Raw genomic sequence first — 20,790 nt, forward strand, 5'->3', positions numbered from 1 at the left:
GATCAGACCCAGGTCTCTAGCATTGGGGGTGGATTCTTTACTGTCTGAGCCACCAGGGAAGCCCCACCCACTATTCTAACCATGTATCAAAACTTTTTGTGGATTCTCTAAGAAAATATTCTATCCTCAGAAGCCTGTTCCTAAGATAATGGTCTATAGAGCAGAAGGGGAAGCTAGGCTTTGCTCCCGGTGCGTGGATGGAGAGGGTGGAGGTGACAGAAGATATCAGGAGTCTCCCCTCTCCTGGAGGCAGTGCTCTGTTTAATGTCTGTCCACCTTCAAAGTCGATGTTTGAGCTATAGCTTGATCATGCCATTCAGTGTTTATGGTATTTAATGATTCATCATTTGGCAACATGTATCATTTCCCCTGTAGTCTCTACAAACATTTACGGGCCCCCACATGCAGCTGTTGTGTTCAGTGCTGAAATGCACAGACGTGGTACTTGGTGCTCTCCCCTAATTTATGAGTTTCATGGGATCATAGTCTTTGCCAGCCCCTCTGGCTCTTCTTTCTCAGTTTTCAAAGAATCCATCCCCTCTACCAGATCCTTCAGTATTGGTTCCCATGAATTCCATCGTAGTCTTTCTCTGCACACCCTCCCTTGGGCAACTGAATTCACACCTGGAGTTTTAAATACCACTTTAAGCCGATGACTTCCAATTTTGTATTTCTATATTAGACCCCTATAATCACAGGCTTCTATTTCTTTCTTTCTTTTTTTTTTTTTGCTATGCTGAGTGGCTTGTGGGAAACTTAGTTCCCCTAGCAGGGACAGAACCTGGGCCCTAAGCAGTCAGAACATGGAGTCCTAAACACTGGGTCACCAGGGAGGTCCCCACAGGCTTGTCTTTCTATTATAATTGCTTTTTAGATATCCCTACTTGGTGGTCTCACAGATAGCTTAAACTCAAAATGTTCAAACCTTGTACTCATTATGTTCCCCCCAATCTGTTCCTTCCCCACTTTATTTCCTGTGCCAGTAAATGGTACTATCCTTCTCTCACCCACTGGATTTCAGTTTCTCTTTCACAGTCAGCTACAATCTCCCCTTGACGGTACCTCCCTCTTGCTTTTTAGATTTGCCCCAATGTTCCTCATCCATTGCCACTGCTTTGGTTGAGACTTCCTACTTATCTTCTAGAATCTGGAGCATTGCCATACTGACTACCACCAACTTAATTCTACATATAGCCTTCCAAGCAATTTTTTCTAAAATTCAAATCCTGCCATATCTCTTCCCTACTAACAACCATCCAATGCCTTCTCTTTGCTTATTAGTCAAATCTAATACTTAGGATGTTTACCATTAATTTTCCAATCTGGCTGCTGTCTACCCTTCCAGGTTAATCTCCAGCAATTGTTGTTTTAGTCACTAAGTTGTGTCTGATTCTTGTGACCCCATGAACTGTAGCCCCGCCAGGCTCCTCTGTCCGTGGGATTTCCCAGATAAGAATACTGGAGTGGGTTGCCATTTCCCTCTCCAGGGGATCTTCCCGATCCAGGGATCAAACCTGTCTCCTGAATTAGCAAGTGGATTATTTATCAATGAGCCACCTGGGAAGCCCCAATCTCTAGCAATAGTCGCCACAAGCCAACATTCTAGCTTCCCTGAGCAATTCACCTACTTTTATATTAAGTAAACCTGCTTACCTACTCCTCTGTTGAGTTCCTTTGTCTGGAATGTCCTTCCCCTCTTGCTCACGTAGAGAAAGCCCTCTTCATGATTCTTGAAACCCAGTACATGTCTCTTTCTCCCAAACAGTCCCTAGATTCCCCAGACAACCAAGGCATTTTTTCCTAGTTCCTAGAGGTCCTCAGGGGACCCTGCTATAATAATACTTGCCACACTGTATTATTTATTTGTTTCTCCCTCTAGACTCTATGCCTTGAAGGCAGGTATCAATGTCTTATTTATTTCTGAATCCCAGTCCCAGCATCTAGCATTCAATAAATATTTGTTGAACAAATGCAAAATCGATGCTTGGGTAAAAAAATAAAAAATGAGATAAATTTACTAAACCTTATTTTAAAAATGTAAAAGTAATTCAAGACAGCCCACTTGTGATTCCCACTGTATATCTTACAGAGATCCATGATGCCAGGCAGTGGCTATGGGGCTGGGGAAGGAGCCTGTTTTGAACCAGATCCAAGATACTTATGACCTTAAGGCTTTTTTCTTGAACTGGGAAGAAACACAGCAGGATGTTACTTGGAAAAAAATTCTTTTTAACCTGCTTTCTTTCATTTGCAATTTTTCATAGTCTTAATTACTTTGAGATCATCCAGTTCCCCCAATAAAAACTAATTATTGAAATAAAATAAATTAAAGATGAGAAAACTAAAAATAAATGTAGAGACTATTAATGAAGATCAAAGTGGGCCATGTATATAAATGAATTTCACTGCCTTATTTGGGGGACAGGTTAATAAAGATGTTAATTGTAACTCCCAGGAGCTTTTGCCATACTCCAGAAGTGTGACAGCGATGAGCCTGATGGTAGTTCAGACCCCATGAACATCGTGGATTCGTTAGCTGAAGTGAGGGGTGGAGGGGTTGCCTGCTGGGGTCCCAGGGCAGGGGTTCCACTCACATTACACTTCAGAAACATGTTTCCAAGCTCACAGATTCTAAAAGCAAATCTGGGTTAAAGGACATAATCATTTGAAAATGAACCTGGAAAAATGTTATTGGCTAATGTCAGCCTAGGGTATTGCTTTATTACCAAATTATATTTGTCCTTGGAAATTTTATTTGCTTATGGAATCACCTATGAGCACCAACTTGGAGTCCAACAGATTGGATATTCTGGGTCACCCTGGCTAGGTAACCCTGGGCAAGACACATACCTCCCCAAGCCTCAGCTCTCTCAGCTATAAAGTAGAAATGATAGCACTGCCCCTATCTGATAGGGCTGTAGTGAAGCCAAGTAGAATTATGTATGTAAAGTGCCTTGTTGCTCAGTTATGTCCAACTCTTTGTAATCTTACGAACTGCAGCACACCAGGCTTCCCTGTCCTTCACAATTTCCCAGAGCTTGCTCAAACTCATGTTCATCAAGTCAGTGATGCCATCCAACCATCTCATCCTCTGTTGTCTCCTTCTCCTCCTGCCTTTAATCTTTCCCAGCATCAGGGTCTTTTCCAAGGAGTTCGCATCACGTGGCCAAAGTATTGGAGCTTCAGCTTCAAGATCAGTCCTTCCAATGAACATTCAGGGTTGATTTCCTTTAGGATGGACTGGTTGTATCTCCTTGTAGTCCAAGGGACTCTTAAGAGTCTTCTCCAACACCACAGTTCAAAAGCATCAATTCTTCAATGCTCAGCCTTCTTCACAGTCCAACTCTCACATCCATACGTGACCACTGGAAAAACCATAGCCTTGACTAGACGGACCTTAGTCGGCAAAGTAATGTCTCTGCTTTTCAATATGCTGTCTAGGTTGGTCATAACTTTTCTTCCAAGGAGTGAGTGCCTTTTAATTTCGTGGCTGCAGTCACCATCTGCAGTGATTTTGGAGCCCAAGAAAATAAAATCTGTCACTGTTTCCATTGTTTCCCCATCTATATGCCATGAAGTGATGGAACTAGATGCTGCAACTTTTGTTTTTTGAATGTTGAGTTTTAAGCCAGCTTTTTCACTCTCCACTTTCACTTTCATCAAGAGGCTGTTTAGTTCCTCTTCACTTTCTGCCATAAGGGTGATGTCATCTGCATATCTGAGGTTATTGCTATTTCTCCCGGCAATCTTGATTCCAGCTTGTGTTTCATCCAGCCTGGCATTTCACATGATGTACTCAGTATAAAGTTAAATAAGCAGGGTGACAATATACAGCCTTGATGCTCTCCTTTCCCAGTTTGGAACCAGTCCGTTGTTCCACGTCCGGTTCTGATTGTTGCTTCTTGACCTGCATACAGGTTTCTCAGGAGGAATGAAAAGGCTAAGCCAAAGTAGAAACAATGCCCAGCAGTGCATGTGTCTTGTGGTGAAAGTAAAGTCTGATGCGGTAAAAGAACAATACTGCATAGGAACCTGAAATGTTAGGTCCATGTATCAAGGCAAATTGGAAGTGGTCAAACAGGAGACGGCCAAGAGTGAACATTGACATTTTAGGAATCAGTGAACTAAAATGGATGGGAATGGGTCAATTTAATTCAGATGACCATTCTATCTACTACTATGGACAAGAATCCTGTAGAAGAAATGGAGTAGCCCTCACGGTCAACAAAAGAGTCCAAAGTGCAGTACTTGGGTATAATCTCAAAAATGACAGAATGATCTTGGGTCTTTTCCAAGGCAAACAATTCAATATTACAGTAAAATGCCTAACTCACACTAACTTATACTGTCTGCTGGGATCCGTTCTGGTCAGAGAAGCACAGAGTTCCAGAGAATAACAAGAAGAGATAAGAAAGCCTTCTTCAGCGATCAATGCAAAGAAATAGAGGAAAACAACAGAATGGGAAAGACTAGAGATCTCCTCAAGAAAATTAGAGATACCAAGGGAACATTTCATGCAAAGATGGGCTCGATAAAGGACAGAAATGGTCTGGACCTAACAGAAGCAGAAGATATTAAGAAGAGGGGGCGAGAATACACAGAAGAACTGTACAAAAAAGATCTTCAAGACCCAAATAATCTTGATGGTGTGATCACTCATCTAGAGCCAGACATCCTGGAAAGTGAAGTCAAATGGGCCTTGGAAAGCATCGCTACGTACAAAGCTAGTGGAGGTGATGGAATTCCAGTTGAGCTATTTCAAATCCTGAAAGATGATGCTGTGAAAGTGCTGTACTCAATATGCCAGCAAATTTAGAAAACTCAGCAGTGGCCACAGGACTGGAAAAGGTCAATTTTCATTCCAATCCCAAAGAAAGGCTATGCCAAAGAATGCTCAAACTACCACACAATTGCACTCATCTCACATGCTAGTAAAGTAATGCTCAAAATTCTCCAAGCCAGGCTTCAGCAATACGTGAACCATGAACTTCCAGATGTTCAAGCTGGTTTTAGAAAAGGCAGAGGAACCAGAGATTAAATCGCCAACATCTGCTGGATCATGGAAAAAGCAAGAGAGTTCCAGAAACACATCTATTTCTGCTTTATTGACTATGCCAAAGCCTTTGACTGTGTGGATCACAAGAAACTGTGGAAAATTCTGAAAGAGATGGGAATACCAGACCACCTAACCTGCCTCTTGAGAAATCTGTATGCAGGTCAGGAAGCAACAGTTAGAACTGGACATGGAACGACAGATTGGTTCCAGATAGGAAAAGGAGTACGTCAAGGCTGTATATTGTCACCCTGCTTATTTAACTTCTATGCAGAGTCCATCATGAGAAACGCTGGACTGGAAGAAACACAAGCTGGAATCAAGATTGCCGGGAGAAATATCAATAACCTCAGATATGCAGATGATACCACCCTTATGGCAGAAAGTGAAGAGGAACTAAAAAGCCTCTTGATGAAAGTGAAAAAGGAGAGTGAAAAAGTTGGCTTAAAGCTCAACATTCAGAAAACGAAGATCATGGCATCTGGTCCCATCACTTCATGGGAAATAGATGGAGAAACAGTGGAAACAGTGTCAGACTTTATTTTTTTGGGCTCCAAAATCACTGCAGATGGTGACTGCAGCCATGAAATTAAAAGACGCTTACTCCTTGGAAGAAAATTTATGGGCAACCTAGATAGCATATTGAAAAGCAGAGACATTACTTTGCCGACTAAGGTCCGTCTAGTCAAGGCTATGGTTTTTCCAGTAGTCATGTATGGATGTGAGAGCTGGACTGTGAAGAAAGCTGAGCACTGAAGAATTGATGCTTTTGAACTGTGGTGTTGGAGAAGACTCTTGAGAGTCCCTTGGACTGCAAGGAGATCCAACCAGTCCATTCTGAAGGAGATCAACCCTGGGATTTCTTTGGAGGGAATGATGCTAAAGCTGAAACTCCACTACTTGGGCCACCTCAGGTGAAGAGTTGACTCATTGGAAAAGACTGATGCTGGGAGGGATTGGGGGCAGGAGGAGAAGGGGACGACTGAGGATGAGATGGCTGGATGGCATCACTGACTCGGTGGACATGAGTCTGAGTGAACTCCGGGAGATGGTGATGGACAGGGAGGCCTGGCGTGCTGCGATTCATGGCGTCGCAAAGAGTCGGACACGACTGAGCGACTGAACTGAACTGAAAGAGAAGCTTTCTCTCAGGTCCACACAGAGGCATTTCCAAGGTTGGGAAATGGGTCAGTCCACTGCCAAACCATGTTCTCCTTCTTCTATCCATGTTAGCAGATAAACAACAGTTATTTTACCCAGCAAAAGGTGAATAGTAACTTACATGTACTTTCTTGATAAAGCAGCCAGAACAAGGATTATTAGTTCAGTGGATACAGTTGGAACTGGAACCCAGGGTTCCTCGCTTCTGGTTATTGATTTCATTCAACAGATATCTATTTACTCTTATGTGACAGTTACAGGGGCAAGTGTAAGATACTAGGAACACTGGAAGTGGTCAGGTTTGCATTGCAGAAACCTTTAGTGCTCTTTCCACTGTATCGAGATTTAAGTGAAAGCAACGATGATAACACGATTGGCGTCTGTGATGTAGCGGTCCTTACTGGAGGACCACCATGAAGATAAAAAAGGTCTCCAGGGGAAGAGTCCTGTGGCCACAGCATCTCACAGTGGTTCAGGATGAGGAGAAAGGAGCCTTCACCAGAAGGGACAGCTTTAACAGGTGCTCAGACTGACTCAGGTAGGTGTTGGAAAATTGCAGGTCAGCTCTTACAGTGTGTGAATTCAGGCAGTGTTTAAGCCCAAGCAAGCAAAAATCAAGTCAGTTCTGGCCTAGGAGGTGTGCCTGATATCTAGAAGGAAGTCAAGAACTCTAAGGGAGCTAAACAGAAAGAAGGGGCCTCTTAGGTGGCACTAGCGGTAAAGAACCCACCTCCCAGTGCAGGAGACATAAGAGATGTGGGTTTGATCCCTGGGTTGGGAAGATCCCCTGGAGGAAGAAATGGCAACCCACTCCAGTATTGTTGCCTGGAGAATTCCATGGATAAAAGAGCCTGGCTGGCTACGGTCCATGGGGTCGCAGGGTTGGACACAACTGGGCAACTGAACACACATACAAACAGAAAGAAACCGGCATAGCATCATCTCTCACACACCTGTCATTGAGTCTAAACCCTGACGCGTCACTGAGCAGCTGAATGAACTTCCACACTGTGTAAAAAAAAAAAGGATGGGAACTACCTTTTGGTGGGCAATGCCTAAAAGTTAGACATTGCGGATGTTAACTAAACTTATGGTGGTAATCATTTTGCAGTGTATACATATACCAAATCATTATGTTGGCTGCATAATGAGACAGGGACATAACATAGTTAGTAGAAGGAGAACAAGGTTTGGCTTTGGATGGACCCATTTCCCAGCCTAGGAAATGCTTCTGGGTGGACCTGGGAGAAAGCTTCTCTTTCCTCAGGTGTAAAGCTGTGCTATTCTGACCAGCATGGACCCCAGCAGACAGTATGCTGTGCTATGCTGCACTTGGTCTCTCTTGTTTCTTTGCGACCTCATGGACTGTAGCCCTCCAGGCTCCTCTGTTCATGGGGATTCTCCAGGCAAGAATACTGGAGCGGGTTGCCATTTCTTCCTCCAGGGGATCTTCCCAACCCAGGGGGAACATATTTTAAATCATAGGATCTTTCTCACTTTTACAGATTAGGGAACTGGAAAAGAATAACTTCCTCAAGCACCCCCAGAGGATGCCAGATGGAGCGTGGACCTGCCACTCCTGGAATTGATGCCGATTATTAAAATCTCTCTTATCAGTATCCTTCCCCTTAGTTCAGCCCACTGAGCAACTCCCTTGTCTAGCGGTTCACTGAATCGAGTGGATGCGATGCACACAGCTTAGGCTGTGTTCACAGCAAACACACAAAGACATAGTCAGACCCCTTTGAGCCCAAAGCATGGCAGCTCTTGGTCACCGCAACACGGACAAAGATCAATTTAAACTTTTAATCATCCTCTGTCCTGTAGTGGTGTCACGTGAAGTGAAGTGCTCACGCTGGATTTCAGGTCAAAAGAAAACATTCCCAGGGTGGGGCTAGATGGCTGTGTTTTAATGCTGTCTGATGCCAGTATTCCGCCCATGTTATTTCTTGCTTCCCCCTGGTGGTCAAAAACTGGAAAAGCAGTCGTACTGAAAAAACTAGGTGTCAGCAGGATCCATTTGCCTATCGTTTATAGGACATCTGAATCTGGGTCCCTGCAGGGCTTTTAGAACCGCTTTCCTGCCTTTTGATTTTTACTAAGTTCTTCCAGTGGAAAGTCTTTCCATGTGCGGCGTTCTTTCCTGGGGCTGAAAGAACCAGGATAATCCCGGATGCTTCCCTACAGCTGAGCTCATGTCACAAATCAAGCATATTTTCAGCAGATATTTCTTTAAAAGTTTGAAGGCCTCTGTGGATTCTATTCCCTTCTCAACAGGAACAGGCATCAAAGAGACAGGAATAAAATGCTTTGCACGCACATCAGGAACTAATTGCCAATTTGGCAAATGCATTGACTAATGTCATGCACTGTTATTTCTAAATCCTCTCCTGTCCTTGACCCCCAGTATCTAGATGTAAACTTGGAACCATTAGTGGAGAAGGATAAAGTCTTCTGGTGCCTCAAATGGAATTGAGAGGGATTTAAACTAGGCGCTTTTGAGCATGGTGAAATGAACCCAGCAGTACATTAATGCTAGGATTTGAGCTCACACAGCGTGAGCGCTTTCAAAAACCGTGTTTAAGGAAGCAAACAGAGCCACGACAGACCCTTTCAGGGGAGCAAAAGGAGTTGGATGAAACAATCAATGACACATTAAAAAACCACAACTGGGCTGCAATCATGTGGGCAGGAAAAAAAAAGTTTTTCTTTATCACAGGATCTTTGCATCTAATGAGATGGTGACTGGACAAGGTCCAGAGGAGTAAGGCCTCTGTTTACTTTACCTAAGAAATGTCTAAATATTTAGTTGATTCTCTTAAAAGCCTTATGGGAGCCTCTAGCAAACTGGTCTTTAATGTATGATCTTATTGGCTCTATATTGCCATTGGCAGAGCTTTTTAAAGGGAATTTGGAAAAGTCAGGAGATACTACCACTGAAAGTACAAAGGTTAACTTTTCTTTTCCTCTCAAAATTAACTCTTTTTATTGTCCTCCAAATATTTAGTTTAGGACCAACACCTTGCCAGTCAATACTTTGTCTTAATTATTCCTGAAATGTTCATCTGTTCCTCACTGTTGTTATTCAGTTGCTAAGTCACGTCTGACACTTTTGCGACTCCATGGACTATAGCCCGCCAGGCTCCTCTGTCCTTGGGATTCTTCAGACAAGAATATAGGAGTGGGTTGCCATTTCCTTCTCCAGGGATCTTCCTGACCCAGGGATCTCTACCCCTTTCGTACATTTTATTCTTATCGGGTCCAGGTGGGCCCAAAGTGCTTGAGGCTGAAAAGGGGAGGGGTATTTTCTTGGGAGTGGGAGGGGAAGCTAAGAGGCCTGAGAAAGCTCTGTAAGAATGTCTATAGGGGTCCACCCTTTAAATTCACGCTACTGTTGTATTGGCAGACTTCAGTCAAGACCAATACCCAGTTTGCGCTAAGCTTCTGGGATCCCCTGTGTCAAAAACCCAGTGCTTCCCAGACGTGGCATCAACTGGGGCTTTAACCTTTTTCAGACTTTCTCCAGCATGCCTTCTTTATCACTGCTTCCTGCGTACTCTTACTAAGGGTCACCGAACTTCTCCCCTCCCCCGCTGCAGGAGGCCAGCACAGACCCCTGTTCCCGCCAGTTTGATTAATGTGTCTTGGCTGATTGTGTGCAAGATGGCAGGCCTTTAGCAAGTGTGACCAGTTTATTGTTCAGCCAATCACAGGCGCCTCAGTTAGCATGTGAAAAGGGGGTGTGTTGCTGGGGAGGGCGAGTGTTCTGGCGGCTGAGTCAAAGGAAGAGCGTTTTGGGGGGTCACGGAGCAACACCCACTTCTTTGAGGGGATGTTACTATGCTCTACTAAACCTGTAAACCTCTTACTCAAAGCACTTTTTTTTCTCCTCCCTCTTTTTTCAAGGAGATCTTTTTTTCCCATGGTGCAAGCAAGGCAAGACACTGGCTACTCTGCAGATGGAGTTCACGTTCCAGGGTTTTTAATATTTCACTTTTATATTTCTGTTAGAGAATGATCCTGCTGAGAGTCTGGGAATCCGTGCTCGTCAGAACCCCCTCACTGACACTTGGATATATTGCTCTGAAAGCTATCCCAGGAGAAAAGATTAAACAAAAAAAGCCTACTTTTCAAAGCCTACTTCTCAATCTGCCCACATCAAAATAAGACAACTGGCCCTTTGAAGTGGAAGACACGGAGTTCTCAGCCAGCTTGCTTAAAATGGGGGGTGGGGTGGGGAAGAGAAGGAAGGAAAGAAAGAAGGAAAGAAAGACTAGGGTATAAAATTATATACCTCTCTTTCCTCGGCTAGATTTAATCTGGCAAGGGAGTCTAAATTGATGGTGAGAAAACTGACAACCTGCTCATCATCACCCCAAGAAAAGAGGTAACTGGTCAGAGAAACCTGTCCAGCTGGGTCAGCACCAGGTGTCTTTTAAAAAACCTGTATAAATAGAAACTGTGTTGTTCATACATAGTCCAGACAAGGTCTGGAAAGGGCAGAGTGGATGCAGATGGACACTGGATGGTTCTTTAGGTTCTGAGCTCTCCAGTTTCCTCAGAGTGATTGTACTGCTGAATTCAAAGTTTGGGGGCCCGGGGAATGAAAAGGAAAGGAATGGAAATCTCATCAAGAATGGTGTTAACGGTTCTCTGTGATGTTTATCTGGCTCCCATACCCTCTTCTGGTCCCTTAATCACTAGAGCTCAAGTGCCTGCAAATAGCAGCAGTGGCTTGGGGATGGAGGTGGGTGGGGGATGGCTTGAAGGGACTTCTTAATTCACATAAGGGGATGTTCCTGGAACACATATGTGGGTGGTTGTTTTAAAACATACTCCTTATGATTGAGCTATCAGTAGTACTGACCCCACGCTCAGGATATGCTGGACTTCTAAGATTTACAAGCTTAAGTTTACAACATCTTGCCTGTGACTAAGGTTACAATTTGCTTCCCTCCATAAGCCTAGCCGGACCCATGGTCTATACACTGTCCAAGCCCATGGAAGTGGGGTTTGCAAATGAACACCCTCTCATAAGCTGAACTGGTGAAAGACTGTGGGTGAGTGACTACAAACCCAACCTCTTAGAGATCCAAGAATGTGCCAAATTCATCTATGCAGGCCCAGCATATAACACAATGCCTGGCAGATAGCAGGTGCTCAAAAATTTTTGACTTATTTAAATTAAATTGAATCCTTACTAGAAAAACAATGCAAAGTATGAACGCTATTGATGTTGGGCCTGGAAAATTCTCTTCATAAATAAGAAATTGCATATTACTTTGGAATGACAACAAAATGAAAAATGCAACATATTTTTCACTGGTTTATTGGAACCCAGTTATCTTATTTAGTACAGAATCTGGCAGGAAAGCATTTCGGACAAGTTCCTTTCATTATTGTTCTCACCAAGGATCACTGTTTATTGCTGGAATCAACTTGAAACCCAAATAGTTCAAGTTTGAGGGAATAGCATATGCTCACCGTGGCAGCTTTGTGTTGAGATCATTCCAATTATTTTCTACAACCCATCTGTGACCCTAAACTTCTGCCTGCACCTACTTTAGGAAGCTAAGGGGTCCCATTTTCACCTGGAGAGCAGAGTAGGTAGGGAGGGGTACAGGCAGGGTGGAAAAAGATGAGACCCAGTTCTCCTAGAAACTGAAGCACCTGGAGAAAGGCTCTATTGTCAACTGGACCATCATCTCTATGAGAAGCCTGGTCGTTTTTCTCTCTGTCTCAGACCAAATGGAAAAGGCATTATTCCAAGCCCTTAGGTGAGAGAGTGACATTTTTCTCGAGTGCTAATTAGAAATGGCAACCTATTTGTAAATGATCCAAACCCCATCTAGCAAAGCATATAGATCATTCACAAAGCAACTGAAATGATTTTAGAGTTGGTCTTTAGCTGCTGTAGGTGTTCCATAATCTTAGTCAGTTCAAGATGACTAAACCCTATATACAGCTGTTTGAATAAAAGTATGAGATGCTGGAGGAAAAAAGAAAATTCCTAGCCTTCTATGTCTTTTGTTTTCCACTTTAATTGCCTTTTAAATTTTCTTACAATTTCTTACTCTCATAAAAACCCTTCCAGGATAAGCTCATACCAAAGTTAGTAATACAACAATTTGGGGAAATTTCATTTTTAGTTATGGGACAATGGAAAGATATAAAGACTGGAAAATCAAACTTGGGCCACATTCTCCCTAATCGTGTACATATCTGAAAGTGAAAGTGAAAGTCATTCAGTCAGGTCTGACTTTTTGCGACCCCATGGACTATATAGTTCATGGAATTCTCCAGGCCAGAATACTGGAGTGGGTAGTCTTTACCTTCTCCAAGGGATCTTCCCAATCCAGGGATCGAACCTAGGTCTCCTGCACTATACATATCTACCTCCCCTTTAATCCTGCCTGCGAGAGTCCAGCTCTGGTATGGCCATGATGTGGTCCTTCATCCTATCGCTCATTGCTTGCCTTCTCTCTTTTGTTTCAATGTCCTTGAAGTGACAGTTCGGTGATCTGACCTCTCTGGAATGTCCTTGGGACCATTTCTCGAAAACATCCCCCTTGGAATAATTGCAACACTTCCAAATCCACCCTCAGGAGCCAGTCTTGGAGGACCAAATATGGGACAGAAAATGACAAATTGTTAGGTCTAGAGACAATGGATGAACTCTTGTATAATCTAGAGACATCTTACCTGGCCTGTCCTAGGCCCAGGAAGCTTCTATTTCCCCTCTAGCTTTCTTTTTATACTTTATGAAGTACAATAATCTAGCAAATAGACTCAATGATAGTCATTGGGCCCAAAAATGAGATCTTCTTTTGAGTTTTCCATTTAAACCATTGGGTGTTTGGAAATGGATGTGGAGTCCACAGTAATAGTCATTCCCAATTGTTATTCCGCTTGTTACTTGTGTTTTACAGAGCTGGAAAACTGATCTAACCTCAGATACTATTTCAATGTTTTCCTCTTAAAAAGATTAGTCAGGTAATGTAAGAGTCTAAAAATCTGTCTACACTGTTAACAATTAAAGGAAAATAGCTTGTGTGGCCAGTGCTCTCACACCGATAACTCACAGAGCTTTTGGAAGCTCAAATCAATATTACCTGGGTTGTAGTTGGGTAGCTTGGAAACTCCAGGCCAGGTATCCTCTGTAGGGACTCCCAGCACCTATATAAAGACAAAGAAAGATGCGGGGAGAGATGAAGTGGATGGAGCAGGTATGGAGACATGGAGGACACATCGGGGAGGAACAGGGAAAAACTGGATGTATGTCACACTGTGCCAGCTGATGTGTACAAGAAAGAAATTTTAGTGTTTCCAACATTTGTAGTTTCACAGGCAAAATTGCAGTATATTTCCATGGTCCTGTGTGTCAACTTGACTGGACTAAAGGATGCCCAAGACAGTCAATAAAACATTATTTCTGAGTGTGACTGCGAGGGTGTTTCTGGAAGAGGTTAGTATTTGAGTCAGTAGATGGAATAAAGAGAACTGCCCTCACCAATTTGGGTGGCATCATCTAATCACTAGAGGGCCTGAACAGAACAAAAGAGTGGAGGAAGCACACATTTTTTGTCTCTCTTTTTGAGCTGGGACATCCATCTTCTCTTGCCTTTGGAGCCCCTAGTTCTCTGGTCTTCAGATTCTGGGACTTACACTAGTGGCCCCCTTAAACTGACTTACACCACCAGCTTTCCTGGTTTTCCAGCTTGCAGAGGACATATCTCAGCCGCCATGAAATCACATGAGCCAATTCCCACGATAAATCACTATATATATATATGTATATGTATATAAAATATCATGGGAATTGGCTTATGTGTATACACACACACACACACACACACACACACACACCTTTCCATATCTCCCATTGGGTCTACTTCTGTGGAGAACCCTGACTAATACAGATCATATAACATTACTTAAAGTAAGGTTATATGTCATATTCTCATATTCTCAAGGTTAAAGTCATATTCTCATCCCTAAATATCTACAGGCATATCTCAGAGATATTTTGGGTTTAATTCCAGACCATGGCAATAAAGCTAATACTGTAATAATGTGAGTCACACAAATTTTTTGGTTTCCCAGTATATATAAAAGTTATGTTTACACTATATTATGGTCTATTAAGTGTGTAACAGAGCAATGTGCATACCTTAATTTAAAAACCAATGTACATACCTTAATTTAAAAAATGCTTCCTTGCTAAAAAATTGCTACCCGTCATCTGACAAGGAAGCGTTGCTGCAAACCTTCAGTTTGTTTTAAAAAAGCAATGTCTGCAAAGTGCAATAAAGTAAAGCACAGTATAATGAAGTGTGTCTACTGTATGAATGCATGATCACCATAGATTGGGATGCTATTTTTAGAGTTGGAAATATAGAAAGACGTGAGTGGCAAAGTGTCCCTTTGCCTTACATTAGATAACTCTCTGTATATATATATCTCAACAGGAGACACTTGACAGTTTAAATTATGCCTCAGCATGGGCATTCAGCTGTTCACCAATGTGCTCAAATTAAAAAGGATTCAGATTACTGACCTTTAGGCAGTGGAATGTTGGCTAAAAATGATCCTAAACCTAACCTAGTCTTTTCTACTGAATTCATCTTATCTGCTTTTTCTCTCTGTGGCCCAGCAGTTTGGAATATGGTATTTGGTTTTTAACTGGTGGATCATAACAGTAACAACATTGCTTGAAAAAGAGCTCATTTATGCTTTGAATTACTAAACTGAAGCTTTACTTTTTAATTACTATGAAAAGAAAAATCTTTTAGAATTTAAAGTCAAAATACTTCAGATTTTAAATGATTCTGTTACTCTGAGTTCCCTTGTAGACAAAACCTTACCATTCTTTTAAGATAATCATAAATGCTCAATGTCAGTTGGGAGCTGGAATAATACTGTTTTTGTGAAATACTAATGAAACATTAGTAGCTTTCATTAGTAGCTATACAATATAGCTCTTCTGGGAAGTATGCCTCAATACAAGCATCTCTCATAGAAGAAGCCTAGTGAAGCCATTTGTAAAATGCTGGAGGCAGATGCTGGTCCAGTTGTTACGGCAGGAATTCAACTGCCCAACAATGACTGGCTTCCTCCTCCAGGTGATCTTGCCAACCTAGGGAATGAACCTGTGTCTCTTGTGTGTCTTGCACCGGCGGGTAGATTCTTTATCATTGCACCACCTGGGAAGCCTCGACTGATAAAAATTGATGAGGAATTGGAAGCCTCTTAATATGTACCAGTTAGCTGAGTAAGACTCTGGCTGAGAAGTATACTTTGTGGTGCTTGTTAAGCTTGTCCTCAAACAAAAGCTATCAAAGTGCCGTTTTCCCTCATATAATAATGAAAAAAAAAAATCAAGCCACCCAGTAGAAGCTTCTTTCTTTGATCCATTCCCTAAACAAATTGAAAAGTTACTGAGAGGATTATGAGCTTTTCCTAGCAGCCACCCCAAGCCAGAGGGAACACTGAGAATCCTGGAATCCATTTTGAAAAACCAACTGGACTAATTCTTCTTTTGTGGGAGAGGGCCAAAGGATGGGGAGTTAATTCTTCTTTGCTAAACTGCCATCTTATGTATTTGCAAAGATGTGTGTGTAAACAAGTGGGTGGAATGATTCACAAATACCCCTACATCTTCTGTTGCCTGGCAAGAAAATGACAAGAGCAAAGATAATGAAGAGAAAGCAATAAAGGAAATAAATAATGACTGCATCCATATTTTCTCTAAGGCAAAAGCTACCAGAATTGTTGGGTACTTTGTATTATTGTGTAATTAAAGCCAACAATGGATACCAACAATTTTAGAATATTGTGCTAAAAGCTTTAAGCTTTGAGATTTTAAAAGTTTAAATAATAATTCAATATCCTTCATTTGGAAATTTGATGCTCAGTTTTTATTTGAAAATTATTGAGTTCATTTTCACTTGAGAAAATTACTAAATCTCCACTTCACTGACTGGGAAACTGAAAACCAAAAATAGTTGATTTACTCTCTCCCTGAAGGCTCTTAAAAGGCAGTTAGTGAGTGCTATGTTTGAAACCACAGTGGGCTGAAGAGGCTGTTTTCTGCCTTTGTTGAAATGGAAACTGAAGGCATTTTGATTAATGGCTTTAAAGTCTGCATAGTTTATTTTATCTGGATTTTAGAGCTACATCCGGTATTATTTGCTAAAAATATTTATTGAAAGAATTAGATTTCTAAAAAATTGATCAAAACTTGATGGTAGCCATTCAGGTGTAAACGTACTCACATACATACGCAGCTAGGGGTATTTCAGAAATACGATAAAATAAAGATTCAGGACTTCTCCAGAATGAGATCTCAGAATAAATGTAAAGAAAAGTTGTGATTAGAGGTTGGGAGATATCCACTAGTCCCTCCATCACATATCACAGAGCCTGAAGCAGCTTTCCTTTTTTGTCTATGTACACCATTTTTAGTAAAACACAATTCAGGAGCCATTTGGAGTGTTTGAATTTCCAAGCTACTTGGGATGGAATAGTATAATAGACAACACACTGATGAATATGTTTCTTCCTTGTTCTCAGAGCATGAAACTATAGATGTGGTAACAAAACTGGGGTCTCTACTTGCTTGGACAGAAGAAGGAGGGAAATGAGACATAATGAATCTGACCTCCTGGTGCCCAGTAAGGAGAGAGCTAAGCAATATGGAACTATCTCCTGATCAGTACAATCTGGAGCTCAACAATGAGCTGCTGCTGCTGAAAGTGAAGTCGCTCAGTCGTGTCCGACTCTTTGCGACCCCATGGACTGCAGCCTACCAGGCCCCCCCATCCATGGGATTTTCCAGGCAAGAGTACTGGAGTGCAACAATGAGCTAGGCAAGTCTATAAGCTTGAGAAATAACTTCAGAAGTGGAGGAGGGGGAGACTTAATAAACAGAGAAGAACGTTATGATTAAAAATGATAGGAGCTATAATATTCTCATAACACTTTGTTCAAAGAGGTCACAAGTTCAGGAGTCAGAAAACCAAATACACCAGAAGACACTAAAGACCTGACAAATTAGTTTGTGAGACTTGCTTTACCTCCTAACCTCAAGTTAGAGCTGAGTTCGGAACTCGCGACTCTAACATCATGCCAGTGTTATTTCTAATGTGTTTACTTGTTTTAAAGTTGTAATGAGTTGTCATAAGTGTCACAATAAAGTCCTTCTGATTTATTGCAGTGTGATAAGCATAATGTTAGACATGAACATGGCAGCCTGGGTAAGACCTGTTGGACCCCTTTGTTAAGATATGCTTGCTTTGGTTGCATCACTCATGTCTGGGTATTTTATGTCCAGATACAAGTCCAAACTTCTCACTTACTGAGTTATTAATACCTAAAACATCCTTCAGATGGCCAGGGACAGTCACCAAGACCAGTCCTGGAAACCTGATCCAATAACTGGAAAACCATCAGATTCTGGGAAGTGTTGTAACTCATTCTTTCTGATCTATGATTTCTAAGGGCTGCACTAAATGCAAAGAACTATAAAATGATTGCTTTAAGAACACAGTCATTTAAAAATAGGAAGTAATGTTTTAAAAAACCAACTTATATACAACTTTTCGAATATCCTAATGGTATACCTTATCTCACTATCATAATTGTTATTAACTATCTAGTTATACATACATCTTTTGCATCTATACATAGTTCATGTTTGTTTGGCATGTATTTACTTATATACCACCCATCACCCCACCTAGATGAACAACAGTTCAAAGCACAGATTATGCGTTTTTCCTATTCTTTCCATTTTTCCAATGTCTTGTAACATCTTATAAGATAATGAGTACCCAATGATATTGCTTCCTGATTAAATGAATGGGAAAAACTTTCCAAGTGTGTAGAAGATCACTTTTACAGGGTCAGACCTAAGCAGGGTTAATTCTGCTTCCTCTAATGTGGACAAGAAACTAATAGAGAGAATAGAACAATTAGGTTAAATATTAGGAAATGCCTGTCAACAGTTTGGTTGGTCTTTGAAACATGGCTAGGAAAATAATTTCTCCAAGAGAGAAAGAGAGCAAACATTTGTTGAGCACTTAGGGTACATGGTGCTTGTTACTCACATGATCTTTTAAAATTCTCACAGCAGGTTATAAAATCATTATCACCAGCCCCATGTAACAGAAGAGGAAACTGAAGCTCAGAGGGACTCTATAACTTGCACATGTTCATTTAGCTGAAAAATGGCTAGAATTCAAATGTTCAACTTAAAAGCTGTTATTTACATTAGGCTACCTCCAGTATGAAAAGGCAAAATGATAGGATACTGAAAGAGGAACTCCCCAGGTCGGTAGGTGCCCAACTCGCTACTGAAGATCAGTGGAGAAATAACTCCAGAAAGAATGAAGGGATGGAGCCAAAGCAAAAACAATACCCACTTGTGGATGTGACTGGTGATAGAAGCAAGGTCCAATGCTATAAAGAGCAATATTGCATTGGAACCTGGAATGTTAGGTCCATGAATCAAGGCAAATTGGAAGTAGTCAAACAGGAGATGGCAAGAGTGAACGTCAACATTCTAGGAATCAGCGAACTAAAATGGACTGGAATAGGTGAATTTAACTCAGATGACCATTATATCTACTACTGTGGGCAGGAATCACTTAGAAGAAATGGAGTAGCCATCATGGTCAACAAAAGAGTCCAAAATGCAGTACTTGGATGCAATGTCAAAAATGACAGAATGATCTCTGTTCGTTTCCAAGGCAAACCATTCAATATCACAGTAATCTAAGTCTATGCTCCAACCAGTAATGCTGAAGAAGCTGAAGTTGAACGTTTCTATGAAGACCTGCAAGATCTTTTAGAACTAACACCCAAAAAAAGATGTCCTTTTCATTATAGGGGACTGGAATGCAAAAGTAGGAAGTCAAGAACAGGCAAGAACAGTCAAGAACAGGTAACAGGCAAATTTGGCCTTGGAATAAGGAATGAAGCAGGGCAAAGGCTAACAGTTTTGCCAAGAGAATGCACTGGTCATAGCAAACACCCTCTTCCAACAACACAAGAGAAGACTCTACACATGGACATCACCAGATGGACAAGACTGAAATCAAATTGATTATATTCTTTGTAGCCAAAGATGGAGAAGCTCTATACAGTCAGCAAAAACAAGACCGGGAGCTGACTTTGGCTCAGATCATGAACTACTTATTGCCAAATTAAGACTTAAGTTGAAGAAAGCAGGGAAAACCACTAGACCATTCAGGTATGACCTAAATCAAATTCCTTATGATTATACAGTGGAAGTGAGAAATAGATTTAAGGGATTAGATCTGATAGATAGAGTGCCTGATGAACTATGGACGGAGGTTCATGACACTGTACAGGAGACAGGGATCAAGACCATCCCCATGGAAAAGAAATGCAAAAAAGCAAAATGGCTGTCTGAGGAGGCCTTGCAAATAGCTGTGAAAAGAAGAGAAGTGAAAAGCAAAGGAGAAAAGGAAAGGTATAAGCATCTGAAGGCAGAGTTCCAAAGAATAGCAAGGAGGGATAAGAAAGCTTTCCTCCGTGATCAATGAAAAGAAATAGAGGAAAAGAACAGAATGGGAAAGACTAGAGATCTCTTCAAGAAAATTAGAGATACCAAGGGAACATTTCATGCAAAGATGGGCTCGATAAAGGACAGAAATGGTATGGACCTAACAGAAGCAGAAGATATTAAGAAGAGGTGGCAAGAATACACAGAAGAACTGTACAAAAAAGATCTTCACAACCCAGATAATCATGATGGTGTGATCACTCACCTAGAGCCAGACATCCTGGAATGTGAAGTCAAGTGGGCCTTAGAAAGCATCACTATGAACAAAGTTAGTGGAGGTGATGGAATTCCAGTTGAGCTATTTCAAATCCTGAAAGATGATGCTGTGAAAGTGCTGTACTCACTATGCCAGCAAATTTGGAAAACTCAGCAGTGGCCATAGGACTGGAAAAGGTCAGTTTTCATTTCAATCCCAAAAAAGGCAATGCCAAAGAATGCTCAAACTGCCGCACAATTGCACTCATCTCACACGCTAGTAAAGTAATGCTCAAAATTCTCCAAGCCAGGCTTCAGCAATATGTGAACCATGAACTTCCAGATGTTCAAGCTGGTTTTAGAAAAGGCAGAGGAACCAAACATCAAACTGCCAACATCCGCTGAACCTGGAAAAAGCAAGAGAGTTCCAGAAAAACATCTATTTCTGCTTTATTGACTATGCCAAAGCCTTTGACTGTGTGGATCACAAGAAACTGTGGAAAATTCTGAAAGAGATGGGAATATCAGACCACCTGACCTGCCTCTCGAGAAACCTATATGCAGGTCAGGAAGCAACAGTTAGAATAGGACATGGAACAATAGACTGGTTCCAAATAGGAAAAGGAGTACATCAAGGCTGTATATTGTCACCCTGCTTATTTAACTTATATACAGAGTACATCATGAGAAATGCTGGGCTGGAAGAAACACAAGCTGGAATCAAGATTGCCGGAAGAAATATCAATAACCTCAGATATGCAGATGACACCACCCTTATGGCAGAAAGAGAAGA

General features: G+C 41.6%; 1 protein-coding gene across 2 annotated transcripts in view; it reads right to left on the reverse strand.

The window, feature by feature from the left end:
- CDK15 (cyclin dependent kinase 15) overlaps positions 1-20,790 on the reverse strand; it is a 92,232-nt gene that overhangs the window by 26,416 nt on the left and 45,026 nt on the right. For both annotated transcript variants that reach the window (XM_005676378.3, XM_005676377.3), the window contains exon 10: positions 13,327-13,390. In XM_005676378.3, coding sequence (XP_005676435.2) covers positions 13,327-13,390 — 64 coding nt within the window. The remainder of the gene's footprint in view (positions 1-13,326; positions 13,391-20,790) is intronic.

Source organism: Capra hircus, chromosome 2 (genome assembly GCF_001704415.2).
Source record: "Capra hircus breed San Clemente chromosome 2, ASM170441v1, whole genome shotgun sequence".
Taxonomy (NCBI): domain Eukaryota; kingdom Metazoa; phylum Chordata; class Mammalia; order Artiodactyla; family Bovidae; genus Capra; species Capra hircus.